The sequence below is a fragment of the Dipodomys ordii genome, unplaced genomic scaffold, assembly GCF_000151885.1.
Source record: "Dipodomys ordii isolate 6190 unplaced genomic scaffold, Dord_2.0 Scaffold55, whole genome shotgun sequence".
In the NCBI taxonomy this organism is placed as follows: Eukaryota; Metazoa; Chordata; class Mammalia; order Rodentia; family Heteromyidae; genus Dipodomys; species Dipodomys ordii.
Genome location: NW_012267271.1, coordinates 3574176 through 3593403, shown reverse-complemented (window position 1 = coordinate 3593403; position 19228 = coordinate 3574176). Strand labels below are relative to the sequence as shown.

Genomic DNA, 19228 nt, shown 5'->3' with positions numbered 1-19228 from the left:
ATGTTCATCCTTCCTGAATAACATCTATCTGCCCTGGATAAAGTGAAAACCATGAGGACAGGGCGTTGGCTGCAGTCTGGGGCCTGGCACAGACAAGGCGTTTGATAAATATTTGATCTGCAGAATGAATGCGAGCCGCAAGGTGATGTGTACTCAGGAAATCGGAATTGGCTGATACAACTTCTTGTGTAGGTTTCATAGCTTTGAGGAAGACAAATATTACAAAGTGACTCCAGTACTAGAATAAACCATTCCCTGTGTGTTTTTCCAGGCCAGCTATGACTCTGCATATCCAGCCAGCATTTATTGAGAACCTACTGTGTATAGGCCTGTGCACAGAGTCAGTCTATCCTATCAACAAACTCCAACTCCTTTCCCTCAGAAGCCAGCCATGGGCAGATCAGTGACTTACTGATCCTCATTAAAGGTCATCCATTGCATGGACAAGTAACAGGTCTCCTTGCATGTCTATAGCCCCCATCCATCCCACTTCTACTCAAGGAAAATATTTCTTCTGCATAGAAGGGTGCACCATCAGCTAAAAATCTAACAAGCAAGCACACAGAGCAGGCCGGCTGCTCCCTATTTATCCCTCACACAGCCGGTCCTGCTCTTCTGCTTGGATTGGTTGAGCTCAGGTTCACAATCTGCTCAAGACTTGTTAGTTTGAAGAAGGAAAGATGTAGTTAAGTAAGGTGACCATTAAAAAACTTTGAAATAAGATTAATGGTACACGAACATTCTCAAAACATACCCACACTTTCTGCTATGCCTTGAACAATCTGAGGTGTCTCTTAATTCCATCTTGGAACAACCTGTTAAGACAAAACCTTACATTTCAAAAATCTTTCCTTATCCCAAAGCAGTTTCTCTTTTCCTTTCTTGTCTTGCTGATATTATTATAGCAGAATGATCAACAAAAGCCAAGCCACCTGGCCAAAGCAGGAACTTTTAAACAACTCAACTTTGATTGAAAAGATAGTTTGTCTCACACTTTAAGGTATAGCCTGCATAGCATGGTTGCCACTCTCTGGCTTCTGGCCATTGGTGCCCTCCATGAGGGCCTCTGGCTTCTCTTTCTGCTGTGCTGTGGCAACAAGGTGCTGGCCAGAAATAGCCATGTTCAAGACAAAGGCCTAAAGGCTTAGGGAGGCACCGACAGTAACCTAGCTTATCTTCAAAGTTCTTAATGCTTCGCTTTCCCCCCCCCCTCTAGTTTACTTTATTGTAGTTTAGATGTGATACACAGTTGAGTTACCATTATATATGTCAGATAATAAGTACATTTCCTTTCACATAGTATCATGTGTTCCCTCATTCTCTCCCTACCCTCTCTCCCATCTCCACCCATGAGTTGCATAGTTCACTTTTATCAATGTCAGTGCATGCCACTGCTGCACTTTTTCACCCCTTTTCCTCTGATTCTGTGTCCTCCCCCTACCCTCCTGCAGATGTATACATGAATACATCATATATAAGGTAAAAAATACAGTTACCAGAAAAAGAAAAAAAATTTTAAGAAAAAAGTTCTTTGTTTCCATATCTTTGGAGTTCATTTCAGTATGTATCTTGTTTTATATATTTTATGTGCACTTGGGCATTACACCTTTGTGGGATTCTCCTAAGACTCTCCTCTTTTGGTCTCACTGTATGTGAGTACGTAGAATTTTGTATATTTTGTCATGTCCCATTGCATTTTAGGTCTAACTTCCGCATATTAGGAAGAACATATGGCATTTGTCTCTCTGATCTTGACTTACCTCATTTAACAAGATTTGTTCTTGTTCCATCCATTTCCCTGCAAATGACATTATTTTATTCTTTCTAATGGCTATGTAAAATTCCATTGTATATAGTGACCATAGTTGTTGGATACACTCATCTGCTGTGGGATATCTGGGTTGTTTCCATGTCTTGGCTATTATTAATAGTGTGGCAGTGAGCATGGATATGTAGGTGTCATTGTCATATCCTCACTGATGATGCTCAGAGTAGATGCCTAGGAGTAGTATGGCTGAGTCATAGGGAAGGTCTATTTTAAGTTTTTTGAGAAACTCCAGATTGCTTTTCAGAGTGGTTGTACTAATTTACATTCCCACCAGCAGCACAGTAGTGTTTCTTTATCCCCACATCCCTGCCAGCATTTGTTACTGTCAGAATTCAAAATGTAGGCCAATCTAACTGGGGTAAGACTATATCTCATGGTTGTTTTGATTTGCATTTCCTTTATGGCCAGGGATGATGAGTATTTCCTCATGTGTTTTGCCATTCTTACCTCCTCTGAGAATTCTTTTCTTAGCTCCCTTGCCCATTTAGTAATTGCTGTATCAAGTTTGGGAAGGGCTAGTTTCGTGAGCTCCTTGTATATATTGGAAGTTAGGCTTTTGATGTAGTACTAGTAAAGATCTTTTCCCAATTAGTTAGCTGTCTTTCTAGTTTAGCAACTATGTCCTAATGCTTCACTTTTGATAGAGGAGAAAAGTATTTTAATCAGTGCTTGTACTTTTTGGGAAGAAGCGGGGCTGAGTTTGGGGCCTGGGGATTGTTCCTGAGCTCTTTCGCTCAAGGCTAGCGCACTACCACTCTGAGCCACAACACCACTGGTAGTTAACTTGAAATAAGTGTCTCACAGCCTTTCCTGCCTAGGCTGGCTTTGAACATGATCTTCAGATATCAACCTTTTTAGTAGCTAGGATTACAGGTGTGAGCCACTGGTGCCTGGCTTGCTTGTACCATTTTTGAGAGGCAGGTGGTAGTTAGGAACTGTCCCGTTCTACTCAGTGGGGTTTGATGACTGAGGTTGAGAACTGTGCAGCCAGACAACTTGGCCATGACTGAGGTTGAGAACTGTGCAGCCAGACAACTTGGCCATTTAGCCTTGGCCCTGAGGAAATCACTCCACCCTACTGAGTCTGTTTCCTCACATGTGAATGAGAATGACCTCACTACCTACCTCTATGGATAGCTGCCAGAATTAAAGGAGTTAGTATGTGTAAAGAATTTAGGACTTCCATTTTATATGTTTTCATTCTGGCAAATCCATGCAGGAAAATAATCCATGTGGTTGGAGAGGAGCTAGGAGAAGGGGTACACCTTTGTTAGGTCCTGGATAGGTGTTGAACTCTAGCCTTCCGAGAAGCCATGCAAGTTAATTTTCATTGCAGCACAGACTCACTGGCTTCAGTTCAGGCTGAGCCCCACTGAGCAGTGCTCACCAGCCAAGCAGGGAAGTCCTGGTATTGCTCTGTCCTAATGCTGCCCTCATGGACCTGGCAGCAGAAAGCATCCTTTGGAGAGGCCTATGAAGACCTTCATGGATGAGCCCTGCCTGTCACATCTCTGTGCAGGGGTCTTAGATAGCTCAGGCTGTTTGGGATGCTTCACTTGCTCTGCCCTCAATGACTCTGTAGCTCCTAGGGGCCCCTGAGAGTCACAGTATTGCTCACAGCAAAGTCTATGAGAAGATACAAAACACAGTGCTCCCAGTTGCTACACAGCTACTGGAAGCCCAAGAAACAATAACAGCATCAAATGATGGAAAATTCATTTGAAAAAGAATTTCCAAGCAACTTTAGAAAAAAGTCTCACCGTTCAGATGGCCTTGAAATCACAGGACTGGCAGCCACTGAAGAAATCAGTAGCTTCCAACCTTACTTTCAATCTCCAAAGCCATTGCTCAGCTGTAATTCACCAGAAGCTCAATACCCAAAACTGGCACAAATAAGACTTCCTGATAGAAATGGGCCTGGGTTATGTGCTTGGTGCCCTTGCTCCTCTCCCTCAGTCCTGGGAAGCCCTAAGGTAACTCTAAGGACCTCAGGGCTCCTCAAAGCACTGATAGAAAACTGTTATTCTACATTAGCTATCCTGAGCACTGATGGAAAACAAGCCCCTCACTCTGAATGGTGCCTGAACACAAACCTAGTTCCAGGTCTCCAGGCTAACACCTCTGGCCCCACTCTGCTAGGGCTAAATCAATGGAAAGTTTCAATTCAAAGAAACAGGTCCATTTCTGATCACCTACAACATACTTCTTAAGTATTTTAAAGGTTCCTTAAGCCAGCCAAGTAGGAACAGAGCCCAGCCCTACAATTGGCAGAAAGAAGGTCGGAAATGAGTTGTTGAAGTACATCTGACAATTCCATACAGTTCCTGTCAGTGCAGTGGGATATAAACAGGTCTTGAAAGGCTTGGGCTATATGTCTGAGAGAGCCCCTGGACCAGGCAAGCGGGCCAAGAGGTGAATACTAATGAGCTATGGAAATAGCAATTACTTCCCCCAAGTCAGGCGCTGGGCCAACTGAGAAGGATAAAGAGGTCTGAGATATTTTCAAAGTATTTTTACAGCAGAAAAACTTTCCTACAGACTCAATTATATAACTATCAGACTCCACCTCTGAGCTGAAATTATCCATGGCCTCAGGAAAGAAAAAAAAAAAAGAAAAGAAGAAGAAAATCACTTTTTCCTATATTAGGGTCACAGGTTTCTCTAGAGAAACTGGGCAATATGGCCAGTGACCCAGGGCAGCTGCAAACTATCAGCCCAGAGACCTTTCCAAGTGCAGCTTGTAGCCTGGCAGAGATAAGTGTGATCAAGCGGAAGGCAGAAGTTATGCACGGACTTGGCCATTAGGGATAACAACAAGCACATAGGGGTCCAGAAAGATCCCCACTAGGGGCTTCAACCCCAGCTATCTGAGCACAGCTACCCAACCCTTAAACCAAAAAGGTGCTTAGAGCCACTGAAGCCATGAAGATGCTTCAAGAACATTTCATTAACCAACAGTAACTTTCCCTAGAAGAGTGCAGCCAGGGAAAGCCTGAGGCTTAAGCCATGCAGGTCTTCAGCAATGAAAGGACCTCAGAAATCAAAGGGACAGACTTAAGGAGATTAACTTACAGCCCAAGTTTTTGTCAGCCGAAAGATGGGAGCACTTTGTAATGCTGATACCACAGACATGAGAGAATGAAGGTTGTTGAGTTCTAGAAGTTTCTGGAAAAAAAAAAGATATGGAATACATTATTTTGCTGCTATAAACAACAAAAGAAAAACATGCTCAAGTATTACCAAATGTTGTCATATTTATGAAATTCAATTACACTTAAAAATATCTCATGTAGAAAATATAGTTCTAAGAAGTTCATAGGAACCATATGTTCTATGTCTCTCAATTGTCAAAAGGTGAGCTTGCATCTAAAAGACTTGGAAATTTTCCTAGGCTGATCATCTGGTTGCCGGACAGAAACATGGCTAGAGATGAGATCTGATAATCCCTTTATAGTCCTTTTTTAGAGGAATCTGAACTGGTCCCAACAGGCTTCTGTAAGCTGACTCTGGCCCTGCCGGCAAGCATCAGTGGGTTCCATTGTGATTACCTTAACACCCAACAAGAAAGAGCCCAAGGAAAGATGTTATCAATCTCCATAATCTCTCTCAGCTGGAAAGGCAAAGCTCCTGCTCCCCGCTTCCCCATCCCTTTGAACCAGTGAGAGTGAGAACATTTGGAGTCAATTCAGTCGCAGACAAGTCCCTTACTGTGGAGGGCCACAGAATGAGCCATAGCAGAGTCAGTGCAGAAAAATGCAATTGCTGTGTTCTTGGTTTTATACTGGGGAAACTTGCTAACAGGAACCATGTCGGTGTCTCATTCTTAGGAGGCAGTGAACCCAAGCTTAGTGAGCTGGCTTTGTGGAACCCAAAGACCTGCTACCAATCCCAGCTCCCTCGACTTACATTTCCTACAGCAAGTTACCCAATTCTTTGAGTATTGGTGTCCTTGTAGTTAAAACTAGGAAGGTAGTCATGGAACCTGCCCTGCATGAAATGGTGCCTGTCACCAGCTAAGGCAGTGCCTGGGCCTGGGATGCATATTCAGTACAAGGTGAGGCTTGGTCCTCTCTGTATGGAAGACTCCTTTTCTCCTCCCTTATCTTGGGATGCTCTGATGCCATTTCCTCTAAAATGCCTTTCCTCACCATGTTTGCAAATCTAAGAAGTGTGGGGACTAATGTCTGTGCTCCCACATAGGTTCTGTCTGTACATCCCTTTGCACTTGGACTGTACTTATTTTTACTTCACTGTCTGCCTTGTGTTCCCTGATAGCAGATACCACCATGTTGTCAGTACCCAGGACAGTGCTCAGCACACATCAGGTATAATGAAAAATTGAGGAAAAGCCCTTAAGCCTGTCTCTTGTAGCTCTGTTCTTACTGGAAAAGTCACTTTAACCACACAAGTTAATGTTTTATTTAGTACATCTTGTTACAATCTCAAACTGCTTCCTGTGTGTAATAATAGATTCTCTAAGTGAACTTAATTTCATTCTAACATCTCAATTGCTATGCCTATGACCAAATTTCTTTCTAAAGCTGAGAAGTCTCTGGGAATTTTTCACCACTTCCATTTTCCAGATGAAAAAATCAAGGCCCAGAAAGGAGGGTTGCCCAGGGATACCCCCAGGGTTCAGGGCCAGCATGACAATCTGAAGTCCAGGAAAGGGCAGTGGTTAAGGAGAAAGGATTCTGTACCCTTGAGTGACGACTATAACTCAGTTCCAAACTGCAAGTCCCAGGAGAGCTAGAACCACATCCCACTCCCCATTCTGGCTCAGCATAGAATTGAGGGGAAGGGACAAGTAGCATTGAGCCAAGCACCAGTTCCAGGCAGTGAGGAGACTCCATGGGACATCACCGTGACTGTAAGGTCCGCTCCTGGATGGCTAGCAGACTCCACCTTCCTCGCAGCAAAGTCTCCACCCAGTACCTGCATTACCTAGGCAACTGGGACACCTGGAAGAGGTCACATCTGCATCTGCTGAGGTCACATCTGAATTTGATGTGGCCACACCATACCCTAGATAAGGCCTAGCCCAGACCCAGATGCCCTCTCTCTGCTCTTTTCTAGCTCTTTCTCAGCTCTTTCCTTCTCTTCTCTTTCCCAGCTCCCTTCTCTTTTCTAGCTCTCTCTCTGCTCATTTGTAGCTCTTTCTCAGCTCCCTTCCCTTTCCTAGCTCTCTCTTTCCCACCTTTCCCAGAGCTCTCTTTTCTAGCTTTCTCTCTTTTCTCTCTCTTTCCCAGCTCTCTTTCCCAGGCCTTTCCCCACCTCGTGGAGGACCAAGATGGCCTGGTGCCAGTCGGAACGATGAATAAACCTACCCCTTACCTAAATACCACGTGCATGCTGCTGTTCTTACTCGGCTACCTCTTTTTAAAAACCTAACAGTGACCACTGTCCCTAACATCTCTTATAGCTGGACAAGCTTAATCTTCCTGTGAGGGGCAGCAGAGCTGCTCCTCTGAAGGCAGTGAGACATGGCTTTGATTGCTGTTCTGTCACTGACTAGCTTGGGGCCTGAGTATGACATGTCATCTCCTTAAGTCCCCTTCTTACTCTGCAGATGGAATGATACCATGTGAGCATTGGGTGTGGTCCCACTAGTATAGGAGCTGCTACACTGTCTGGGACAGAAGAGCTCAGTTCAGGACAGCTTTCTGGAGATGCAGGTGGGAAGACAACACCTGTACACACAAAGAAAACACCGAACCAAGGCAGAATAATGCTTCTGGAGCCTGGCAAACGGGTGGTGGGAGAAAGGCACAAGAAGTAGCTACCTGATTTGACAATGGTCTGGAACAGCCATGAGCTAGCAGATTACATGAGGAAAGAGGAGAAAGGGATCCAACAAGCCACAAGGGCAGAAACTATGAGGCCAGGGGGTAGTAGGTGGGCATAAGGGGCAGGGCCACCTGGCTCTGGTCTTAGTTCAGGGTGGGGTGGTTGGAATCTGATGACTAGAAACACAATTATGCATGCTGTAAGAGATCACAGGCACAGGTACTAAGTACACCCTCGGCACTGCCAGGGTCTAAAGGAGGATGAAGAGAGTCCAGGACAATGTGGAAGTACTGAAAACCCAGGTAAGGAGAATGGTTGTCTGATGAAATTAAGGGATAGTGGGGGATGCTGCCAAAGCACAAACAGGGTACAGGGGTATAGGAAGCCAGGTGGGTCTTCCAACAGGCTCTGCCTGGGAAGGTCAGGTGGTACCTCCCCTACTGCCCCCAACACTATTGGACCTTGTCCAGCAGGCTCAGAGTAAAACACTATCCAAAGTACTGAGGAAATACATTTTGAGACAAAAATACATTAAAAATAATATAACAGCTTACCTTGGCTATTTTCACAAAATGGCTCAGGATTTCTGCCCTTATTTTTAAAGTCTGTGCTGTTAGAATTTCTCGTACAACCCAAAAACTGACCTGCAATACACAAACATACACACAGAGACAAATTGTTAACTGCCATCACCCTTGCCCACTGCTGCTGTGGGATTTCTGGGAGGCCAGGAAGGTGTAAGAGCATGGCCTAAGGTCACATGAGGTTGAGTTCCTTATGGCATCTGAACCCGGATCCCTGGGGACCCTGTTCCCAGTGACCCTCTGCCATCACCAAGGGGAGGACTGGGTCCTCAAGACATGAAAGTCTCTGCAGGGCCAGGTTCCAGTGGCTCATGCCTGTAATCCTGGCTACTCAGGAGGCTGAGATCTGAAGATCATAATTCGAAGTCAGCCAGGGCAGGAAAGTATGTGGCTCTTATCTTCAATAAACCACTCAGAAAAAGCTGGAAGTGATGCTGTGGGTCAAGTGGTAAAGCTCTAGGATTGAGCAAAAAAAAAGCTCAGTACAGTGCCTAGGCCCCAAGTTGAAGCCCCAGCAAGAAATAAATACAAATTTTGAAAGAAAAAAAAGTTTCTGCAGGGGCTTCAGGGAATTGGGAGATGATTTGGTCTGGACTCCTGGACTCCAGATGAGGCCATGGATAACGGGAGAGTAGATAGAGGGATGGAAACGGTCAGACAAAGGAATATACACTGACAGTAACACCCATGAGTCCATATGGCATGCCAGGTTCAAGATAAGGAGGTTTTGCCAATATTACACAAATGCAACAAATTTAATTTTCTAAGAGAGGATTAACAATTATATACAACACAGAAGTGTCTTTCGAAGTTCCACGAAACAACCCAAGCTATGGGTTTGTTCTTCTGTAGCTAGCACATGCCAAAGACTGGGCTAGCAGCTTCAGTGAAGATCCTCATTCTTGCCTGACCTCTCACATACAGCCATAGTGCTGAGCTGCTGGGGCTATTGGTGGGAACAGGCTGACTCACAGCACCTCAAGAAAACACAGGGAAGGGGCAGCCAAGAGCTGCTGGGAAACAGCTAGCTTTCCTTGTTATGCCTCATTCCCATCACAACAGTATTGTGTGAAACACATGCCAAAGAGTGCCACCGCCACAGTAAAAGGAGAGAGGGTGCACTGGCACAGCATAGCAGGGGGGGTGTGCATGAAGAGGAAGGCAAGGCAGCAGCATCCCCCCACACACACAACTAGAGAAAGCAGAGGCTGGCCGGAAATTCACATTGCAAGCTTGCTGTTGCAATAAAGGAAGGTCTCCTGAGTGGAAAACTGTCCCTTCTCAAAGAGGAAATAGGAAAGGGAAACCAGGAATCAACAGTTTGCATTTTATATTAAGCAGGAGCATTAGAAAATGTTTTCTTCAGTGCAATTACTGGTGGTTACCCCCAGGACACGCCTGGGTTTCCATAGAATCATTTTTTCCAAGGAATTGCCAAAATTAAATTCAGTCTCAAATGTTTACTAGCCAGCTATGGAAGAAAGTTCTTCTAAGTACCAAACAGTAAATTCAGTGATCATATATTTTAATATGTACAATTCTCATGCCACATAATCTCAAGTGTGCTGCTTTATATGTATATGATAATTTAACAGATTCTTGCCTGCCAAAACCTCACTTTTTTTCTGGCAAAATTTTGGAAAATGACAGAGTTGACTTTGGATCTGCAGCAACACACAGTGTGTAGTAGCAGCTCTGATGAAACAATTTGATTCAACAGAGTTATGTGATACCCCCACTGAAGTCCACACCTTATCTGGCACCAAAGTGACCAAGGGAGGAAGCAAAACTCTCCAGAAATCTCTGAACTGGAAAGCAACTGTGATAATGGCCAGTGAAGAAGTTCAAAGCAGGTGAACCATAGAATGGGGAGTAATGACTGATGAGGGCAGGCTCTGGAACATGGCAAGATCTTACAGCAAAACAGGTCTGAGGTATGACTGTAGATACCATGACTAGGACTAGCAGTGCCTGACAGGCCTGAAGGAGCTCTGTGGGGTACAAAAGGGAGGGCAGATGAAACTGGAACAGACCAAGGGTCCTGGAGCAAGGAAAGATGTGGGGAATTCAGAGGCTTCTGACGAGCAACACGTGAGATCATTCTGATGGGCAGGGTCACTAGCTATAACACTAAGGCAATGGTAAGAGAGAAGAGGGGCCTGAAGAGGGCCACAGTGAAGGAGATGAGAAGGGCCAGATGAGAAAGATGAAATGGGTAGAGCAGCAGTCTTAAGATTTTTTTTAGGGGGGGGGGTCCGGTCGTGGGGCCTGAACTCTGGGCCTGGGTGCTGTCCCTCAGCTCTTCAGCTCAAGGCTAGCGTTCTACCACTTGAGCCACAGCGCCACTTCCAGCTTTTTTTTTTTTTTCCTGCTTATGTGGTGCTGAGGAATCAAACCCAGGGCCTCATGCATGCAAGGCAAGCGCTCTACCACTGAGCCACCTTCCCAGCCCCTTAAGATTTTACTCTCTTCTTTAACTACAAAATTTCACAGACACTTGATACAGAAAATAAGGCAAATAGAGATAAGGACAAAGAACCATTTGCAAACTTACTAGTCTCACGTACAGATGAACATGATGACAGGGTAATATATGTCCTCCCACTCTTTTTTCCATATATACTACATACGTTGTCTTTCTCAACAAAACTGGTGAACATTAGTCATATGTCATAAGAACTTTTGTAAGTCACTATTTGTCTGCCGTTTTTTACAGGTCCAAGTACATCATCACAGAGATGCATCACCAATGACTGAAGTAAGCTCCTACTGTTGGGCAGGCCATTTCTAATTATTTTATTGTGGTAAATAATACTGTAGCAAACGCCTTTGCACCTTGAATATTTTAAAATATATGTTTCTTATTGTAAAGATACTGTACAGAAGGGTTACAGTTACATGAGCAAGGTAATGAATCCATTTCCTGTAGAGCATTGTTACCCCCTCCTTTGTTTTTTCCCTACCATCCCTTCCCTCCCCACCTCCCCAACTCCTACCCCACTTCCCCACAAAGTTGTAAAGTTATTTTTCAGCATAGTGTCTTGGATATCTCATTGTTACAATGGGTCATCCTGTATCCTTATTTCAGCATTTTGTTATTTCCCTTCCCCTCTTGTATACTTTTTATTAAAGTCTGAGAATAAATTCTTGTAAGGTGAAATGAATAAAAGTGTACATCTTTTCATATATATATATATATATATATATATATATAAAACTTGGCTTCCAAAAGGTTTGACTTTGATCCATCAACAAGTTTAAACAGATCCATGTTTTCCTATACCAGCCAAAACCAGTTGGTAAAATTCTTTTCCTCTTTACTAACCCAGTAGACAAAATGGTATCACACTGTAACTGGTTAGCATTTTTTTTCATGACCATCCAGTTAACTTTTTTTTGCATTTTTTTCAGTGCACATTTTCTGTTCCAAATAATTATAAGCCATTTGTACTGCTGAAGAATTGCCTGCTCAAGTGCTTTACCCATCTTTCTATTGGGACATGTGTCATCTCAATATCATAGGCAGGCCTGATCAAGAGCTTCTTCACAGCCTGTTTGATCTGATGCTTGCTGGCCTTGACATTCACAAAGAACATAAGTGGGTTGCTGTATTCTGTCTTCTTTATGGCTAACTCAGTGGCTAGGGAGAAGCTGATAATGGCATAGGGGTTAAGCTTGCTTCTCCTGAGGACACTCTTCCAAGGGTATAGAGCTGCCCCCAGATCTGCAAAGTCTTAGGTTGCTGCAAGGTCAGTGACATTAGTATCTTCATTTTGTGGCTATGGATGCCTCTTAGCATTGCTTTCTTGGCAGTGTGTGTCTGCCATCTCAGCTTCAGCTTTGGGATGGGTGGGAGCTTCCTTCTTTGCTTTCAGCTCCATCTTGGTAAAAAAGGCAGAACAGGCATCTTAACAATAATGAATGTTTTGATCCATAAAGATGGCATATCTCTCCATTTGTTCAGATGTATTCTGATTACTTTCAACAGTGTTTCGTAGTTTTCCACATATAAACTTGCACATATTTTGTAAGATAAATTACCCTAGTTTTGTTTTAGTGCTATCAAAAACAGTGTTTTTGTTTTGGGTTGTTACTATTGTTTTTCATTTCAAATTCTATTTCTTCATTTCTGATATACAGGAAAACAACTGACTTCAGTATAATGACCCGGTGTTTTACTTTAGTTATACTTTAGTTAATTCCAGGAGGGTTTTGAAAAAAAGATTTCTTGGGAACTTTTATATAGACAATCACAAAAACTATGAGTTAAGACATCTTGAGTTCTTTCTCTCTGTTCTGAGTATCTTTTATTTTTTCTTGTCTTATTGCACTATCCAGGACTTTCCATTCAATGTTATGTAGAACTAGTTAAAGAGCATACCTATGGGGCTGGGAAGGTAGCTCAGTGGTAGAGTGCTTGCCTCTTCAGTGATAGAGTGGGCCTCTGGGCCCAGCTATGGGTTAGGAAGGGTCTTACAAACTTTTCTATCCAAACTGGTGTCAAACCATGATCCTTCCATTCTCAGCCTCCCAATAGCTAAGATTACATGTGTGAGCCACCAGCACCTGACTAATGACAGTGACCCCAGAATGACTGAAAACTTCTATATGGTATGTTGAACTCCGTGAGGTTGACAGGCCTGGAACACTTTTGGTGAACCTAGTCAAGCTTTTCCATCTGGCCACTCAATGAATAAATCACAAAGGATTCAGACTCCATGGAGAAGCAGGCAAGCAGAACAGGGCACTCACTCCTAGGCTTCTGCTTTGGCCACAAGGAGCCTCAAGTCCCTGGCAATCTCCTTCAAATCAGTTGATCTTCCTACTTTCCTTTAGTTCCCTCTAAAACATTTGGGTACCTACTATATGGCAGATACTAATCTAAAAGCTCTTGATATATATTTCATGTAACTATAGTAATGGTGTCAAGTAAACACTGTCATTACTCTCAGTCACAGATGAGGAAAATGGTGCTTTCTCTTATCTGGAGTCTAATGAGGCATACTGTCCTCACATGGGTCAGGTCCACCAATGAGCTCATCTCAAAGAGAGCAGCCACAGTGGTGAACCAGGTCTGGCATGTAGCCAGTTTGTAAGCCAGCGCTGCTACAGCTATGTCCAAGAGTTGCTGGCTCTCTGAGTAGCTCCGGCAGAAAGATCATTTCCCGGAGCACTGGATTTGAGAAAATGTAACTTTACTTCTGGCTCATTTCACCACTTGGTTTGAGTAGGACAAATATAACTGTTCACAGAAGAAGCTACACTGCCTTTGCCAAGCTGAGCTGGCATCAGAGTGTGAAACAGATTACTTCAGAGTCCCTGATGGCCTTTCCTCAGGGAGCTCCATGGTTAGTCAGAGGTGGGAATTGAGTTGACTCCCAGTCAAATATTTTTGTTACGGAAACTATGAATCTCTTGATAATTTGTGCACATCTGGGCTTTTTGTATTGTTCTGTTTTTTGTTTTGTTTTGATTGGTTTTGTTTTTAGACTACGCTTAGTGGAAAGGATTTTCAAAAGAAGGAGAAAAGAAGAAAAAGGTTCCCAAAACAAACTGTGTGCAGCTCTTCATTCAGATACATCTAGACCTTTCTTGGCTCCTATAACATCCCCCCAATGAATACTACTGCTAGTCCAGCCTTGATCTTTAGACTATAATCTGGTGCCTCTCTGAGGCTCCTACTGCCCTTGGGTGGACACTGAGGCTAGAAAGGGCTGGAGGGATTGAGCAACAATGATGCACAAGACCAGGCATTTCTGTGAAGGCAGGCCCAGCTGGAGCTAAGACCTCAAGGGAACATGAGCCCCAGAACCCAGAGGGCTAGTCACTCACATTATGTAACCTCAAGGCCACTGTCCTCATTAAAAAAAAAAAAAACAAGAATGAGGAAGAAAAATTTGGAATGTTGGCTTATGCAAAAAGGGTTTTGCAGGGTGTTTGCTACAAAAAATTATGTTCTAGAAGCTCTCCCCCTCATTTGGTCCATATCAGTGATCACCACTCCAATGAATGAGATACAGCCTGTCACACCTGGAGCCAAGGTTCTAGCTAGACTAAATCAGTCTGGAGTAGTGTAGGGCCGGTGAATCCGGAGTTGAGAAGTATTAAAGAATTCTTCAAGCCAGGCACTGGTGGCTCACGCCTGTAATCCTAGCTACTCAGGAGGCTGAGATCTGAGAATCACGGTTCAAAGCCAGCCCGGGCAGGAAAGTCTGTGAGACTCTTATGGCCAATAAACTACTAGAAAACCAGAAGTGGTGCTGTGGCTCAAGCGGTAGAATGCTCGTCTTGAGCTGAAGAGCGCAGGGACAACGCCCAAGCCCAGAGTTCAAGCCCCATGACCGACCAAAAAAAAAAAAAAAGAATTCTTCTTCAAGAAGTTCAAACAGTGTTACCTAAACATAGGACTCATTTGTTCTACATGAATTTATTGACCATCTATTATACAAATGCCTCAACTTGGCAAGGTGTGGATGTTGTGATGAAAAAGATGGGCATGGTATTACTTTCATGGCACTCACAGACCAGCAAGGAAGGCAGAGACCACAGAGTGATAAAAAAAAAATGAGGGCCAGTGAGTAAGGAATCACACAGAAGTATAAGGTGCAATGAACTGCAAGGTGAGTATTTGAGGGGGAAACAGCATCCAGACTCAGGGCCCAGCAACAGCTCCCTGAGGAGGTAACACTCAGACTAAGATCAGAATGAGATTAAACGGGGGGGGCGCAGAGTCCTCAGCTGGGACAATAGCACACAGGGGACATGACAGGACAGAGAAAGATAGATGCACTCAACTAGAGATGGAAGCATGGGCAGGGGGGCCAGAAGAGGGAAAGGGAAGGATGGGAAATGAGGCAGGAGGAGTGGGCAGAGGCTAGGTCCCCACTGCAGGACCTCCCTGAGCACTTTAAAGTGCCGAAACCTTAGTTTATGTGAAATTGAAATTGTGTTCAGTTCCATCCACCACCTTGTGAAAAGTATTGTAATCACACAAAAATGCATGAAGGTGGATGGTTTAGGAAGAAGGGTTTGAACCTGGAGCCAGGTACCTAGCCAGATACCTGGTACATGGGATTGGACTAAGCCATGTTTGGAGGAGTCTGCAGCTTTACAGGAACAACAGAGCCATTGGGACAGGTACACGCAAAGGATGTAGCTTACCTGGTTAAACCTCCGGGTAAAGGCCACGACGTTGGGGGCGAGACTATGTTTCTCCTTCTTACTCCATCCACAGCTGGCTAGTTCCTAGGAAGCACAGAGTCCGTTTCAACAGAGATTCTAACCAGGATACAAAATACACCAGGCTATCAACTTGGAAGGTGGACATGAAGGTGCACCAGGTGGGAGAGGAGGGCTGGATAGCAGTACATACCAACATAACCAAAGGAGAGGAGATACAACATACCCTTCCCCACGACTATGGCCACATTTCCTGCATTTTGGTGCCAAAATATTCTTAACCCTACAACTGCCACTCTGCCAGCATCTCTGAGACATTTCTTAACAGTGCAATCTGTTTGAAAAAGGCATAAATGTCTGAATGAGTAGGATTCATCTTGCTGTATATTTGACTGTCAGATTCTAGGCTAACTTGAAATTAAATTTTTAAATCTGATGAATGCCAGATTTCACTGGACACATAACTCCATTTCTAGAGTCATGCAAAGGACCAGACCAAAACAATGGCAACCAAGAAGCTTTTGGGGTTCCCTGGGGTCACTTCTGGAAGTTGGCCCCTCCCATCTCTCATATAACCAAAGGACGGTTTTTCCTTGGGTGTTCCATTCAAGAACCTCGTCTCTACTTTCCCAGCAGGATTAGCACTATAATTTAATGAAACACAGCACCTAAGTTTTACCTAACATGAGCCTGGTTCCTACCTGGAGATGACAGGAGCAATCTCATAGGTTACTTGAGGTAATATAAAAGGAACAAGGTAAAGCTGTTATCCAAAGGCCCAGTTTTCCCAGCATGAGCCCTGACAGCAAAGGAAAGGTAGTTGGTAGCTGCTAAAGGTCCCAAACCTCCTATTAACTCATATGAGGCCTCTATATAATTAGGGTGTCTTAGTGAGAGTCCATTGCCCATCAGCTACAGCAAACACAGATGAGGGAAGTCAGAGAGGACAGAGGAAATGGCCAAAGACCAAACTTGATGTCTAGGCAGTTATGTCTGAAGCACTGGGCTCACTGAGTATAGTTTAAGATCCAAAGACAAGCCCTAGATAGGTATATGTGGAAAGCTAGCTGAAGTTATCAGCAACTTTGGATAGAAGGATGGTGATGCAGGCCTAAAATCCCAACAATCACTCATGACACCAAGGGAGGAAGATCTGAGCTCCAGGCCAGCCAAAGCTACAGAGTGAGAGCATGTCTCTATGTCTCTCTCACACAAATGATCTAACTGAACATGGAACACCACTGAGTAACTGAGACACATTTATTCCTGGCTGCTTGGCACTTCTAAATGACATCATGTCCTCACAGTCACCCCCTCAAAAGAACACAACCAACCTGGACCCTGCCAGCTCCTTCTTACCCTCCTAATATAGACACCAAGACTAATGCCACTGTTCCACCTGGACCAGGCACTTCACTTGTGTTATCTCATGTAATTCTCACTACATCCCTTTTAACCAAGGAGAATGAATACTGTGACTTTACTTCTCAAAACAAAATCTGAATCTCTTAAAGGACTTACTTCTGTTTACTATGATTCACCTCATTCTCAGAATGTATGTTTGTGAATGTCTTGCCCCAATTGCATTTACTACTCCAACTTCCACTAAACACTTGAATCATTTTGCAAATACATTTTATTGCCCATTTGGAAGGGTGTGTGTGTGTGTGTGTGTGTGTGTGTGTGTGTGTGTGTGTGTGTTGGAAGGGTGTGAGTGTGTGTGTGTGTGTGTTTTAGATCTCTCTCCCTGGCAATCCCAAAGTCAATACTGAAAAAGATGGGTTATAATCACAAACAAAATTCAGTTTGTTAACTGACATTCAAGACCTGGGGTGCAGTTGTTTCCCAATTTTGGAATATTTTAATAAAACCCAAACTCATATGTACACGTACATTTAACTCAGAGTCTGCGGTCTTATTCGTACACCAACTTGGGAAGGCAGAAAGGGAGTGACGTGGTGCCACAGTCAAACAAACAGCAGATCCTAGCTGTCCACATCCCAGTGGCGGGCAATGTTAAACTTCAGAACCTGCACATTCTCATTTGAGAATAATTCATGAAAGACTGGCACACACGGGCTCTTGGTCACACTGGAGGCACACTGCTGCAAAGGATGGAAAGCAGTGTGCAGCCCTTGCTCCAATGTCAAAAGCCACCTTCCTTTTCCCTCTACACTTGCTCCTGTCTTGAAATATGAACAAAACCCACTTGTTTTGCCAGGTAAGAGCCAAAGCAGGTCCTAAATTTGCTTGATTTGAACATTTCTAAGACCCTGAGGATTTTGACAGTTTCATAAGGATCCTGTGCACTAGGAGACAAGTAATGTTTAAAACTGTAACTCTGGTAGCATGAAATACTATTTCAGCAAGATGCTTTGTTAAAATAGGTGGCACAAAAAACTTGGAGCTGATATGCCTTGCTCTGAATCCCGTCACTATCAAGGGTGTTCTAGGCATCAGCTAGGCTGCCAAAAGTGGCCCCAGGACGGCAGCAGGGACTGCAGGCCAAAGAAGCTGTTGGACGGCAGCAGGCAGACATGGGCCCTGGCTGATGCTGATGCCCAGCCAGCATGTGTGGAGTGAGTGAAGGCTCAGTGCTTCTCAGCACTGGAGCCTCCTAAACTCAGTCCAGAAAGATTTATCACCATGTCAGAAGAAATCAGACCATTCTATCTGCTCTAAACCAACTCTCAGCCAACCTCTTTGGCGAGATTCTCCTTCTGTGTTTGGCCTTACAGGATTACAAGAGATTCCATCTGTGTGAAGTGGGCTTGGAAAATGTGAAGTAATAGAACAAAACTTCTCCAGTCACTAATGCCTAAAAAAGGCCCGTGCTATGGAACTGATTTGATCATAATTAAGTTAAAATTGACCATAGGAAACAAGGCTGGCTCTGGAGGAGAGACAAAGGCTTGGTGCCTCTACATCCCAGGTGAGCCGCTCTCCCCCCACCCAAGGCACTAAACCCACAGCTCACCCAGGCTGCCCCCTCTAGGTCCTGGGCTAAGGTAGTGAGAATAAGAGCCTCAAAGTCTGCACAGGGTTCTTCCAGAGTATCCTGGGAACTCCCCCTCCCTCACAGGACATTCCCCAGATTCACCAGGGAAAACAGAAGCTGTGAGCAGAAAGCTTCCTGCCACTAAGCTTGGGATTTTCAAGAAACCCTCTGCTTCCTTCCTTAGAAGCCATTCTCTCTTGGCTCCATCCCACCAATCTGCCGTCGAAGAGCCCTTGCCCCGTCTTCCTTCCAGTTCCTTATTCCTGTTATATTTCAGGGTACATAAACTCATTAACAACATTAATGATAGCAGATACTCTTCCAGCTCCTTTCTTCTTCCCTCTCTCACCTTTTTCTGCCTCCTGCTCTCCTGTAGCTTCTCTTTCTTCCAGTGAGGCCAACTTCTGACTGGGACACAACTGTCCTGCACAGGCCATTTGGCATCATGGCCTTTGGACTCTGCATTCTCCTGGTTATCTCCTACCTCAAGCTTTTCATCCTCAGTCTTATTTCCAGTTGCTCTTTTCCACATCTGGCTCCCAGGTCCACCTAGATCTGTCTAGACTTGCCTCCTCCATCCTTGTGTGTTTCACTTGGAGAGCACAGGTAGACCATGGCTTTAGCAGAATGTCCCTGTGCTGGCCACATTCCTGTCCTGAGCTCCAGCCCAGACCTGGCTACCTGCTGGCAACACCTCCCTTGGCATTCCATGAGTACCTCAAAGTCAGCAGGCTCAGACCAAGAGGATGTCTACACAGTACCTCAAAATCAGCAGGACCATACCAAAAGAGTATCTGGGCAACTGCCTTAAATAAAAACTCATAACAACATGGGATTCATTTAGAAATTCAT

The 19228-nt window shown here is 44.3% G+C and overlaps 1 protein-coding gene across 2 annotated transcripts in view; it reads right to left on the bottom strand.

Annotated features, from left to right (window-relative positions):
• The window catches only part of Ralgps1 (Ral GEF with PH domain and SH3 binding motif 1), a 204777-nt gene that overhangs the window by 145107 nt on the left and 40442 nt on the right, over nucleotides 1-19228 (bottom strand). For both annotated transcript variants that reach the window (XM_013021443.1, XM_013021444.1), the window contains exons 4-6: nucleotides 15361-15444; nucleotides 8170-8259; nucleotides 4901-4993 (exon numbers count right to left, since the gene is read on the bottom strand). In XM_013021443.1, coding sequence (XP_012876897.1) covers nucleotides 4901-4993; nucleotides 8170-8259; nucleotides 15361-15444 — 267 coding nt within the window. The remainder of the gene's footprint in view (nucleotides 1-4900; nucleotides 4994-8169; nucleotides 8260-15360; nucleotides 15445-19228) is intronic.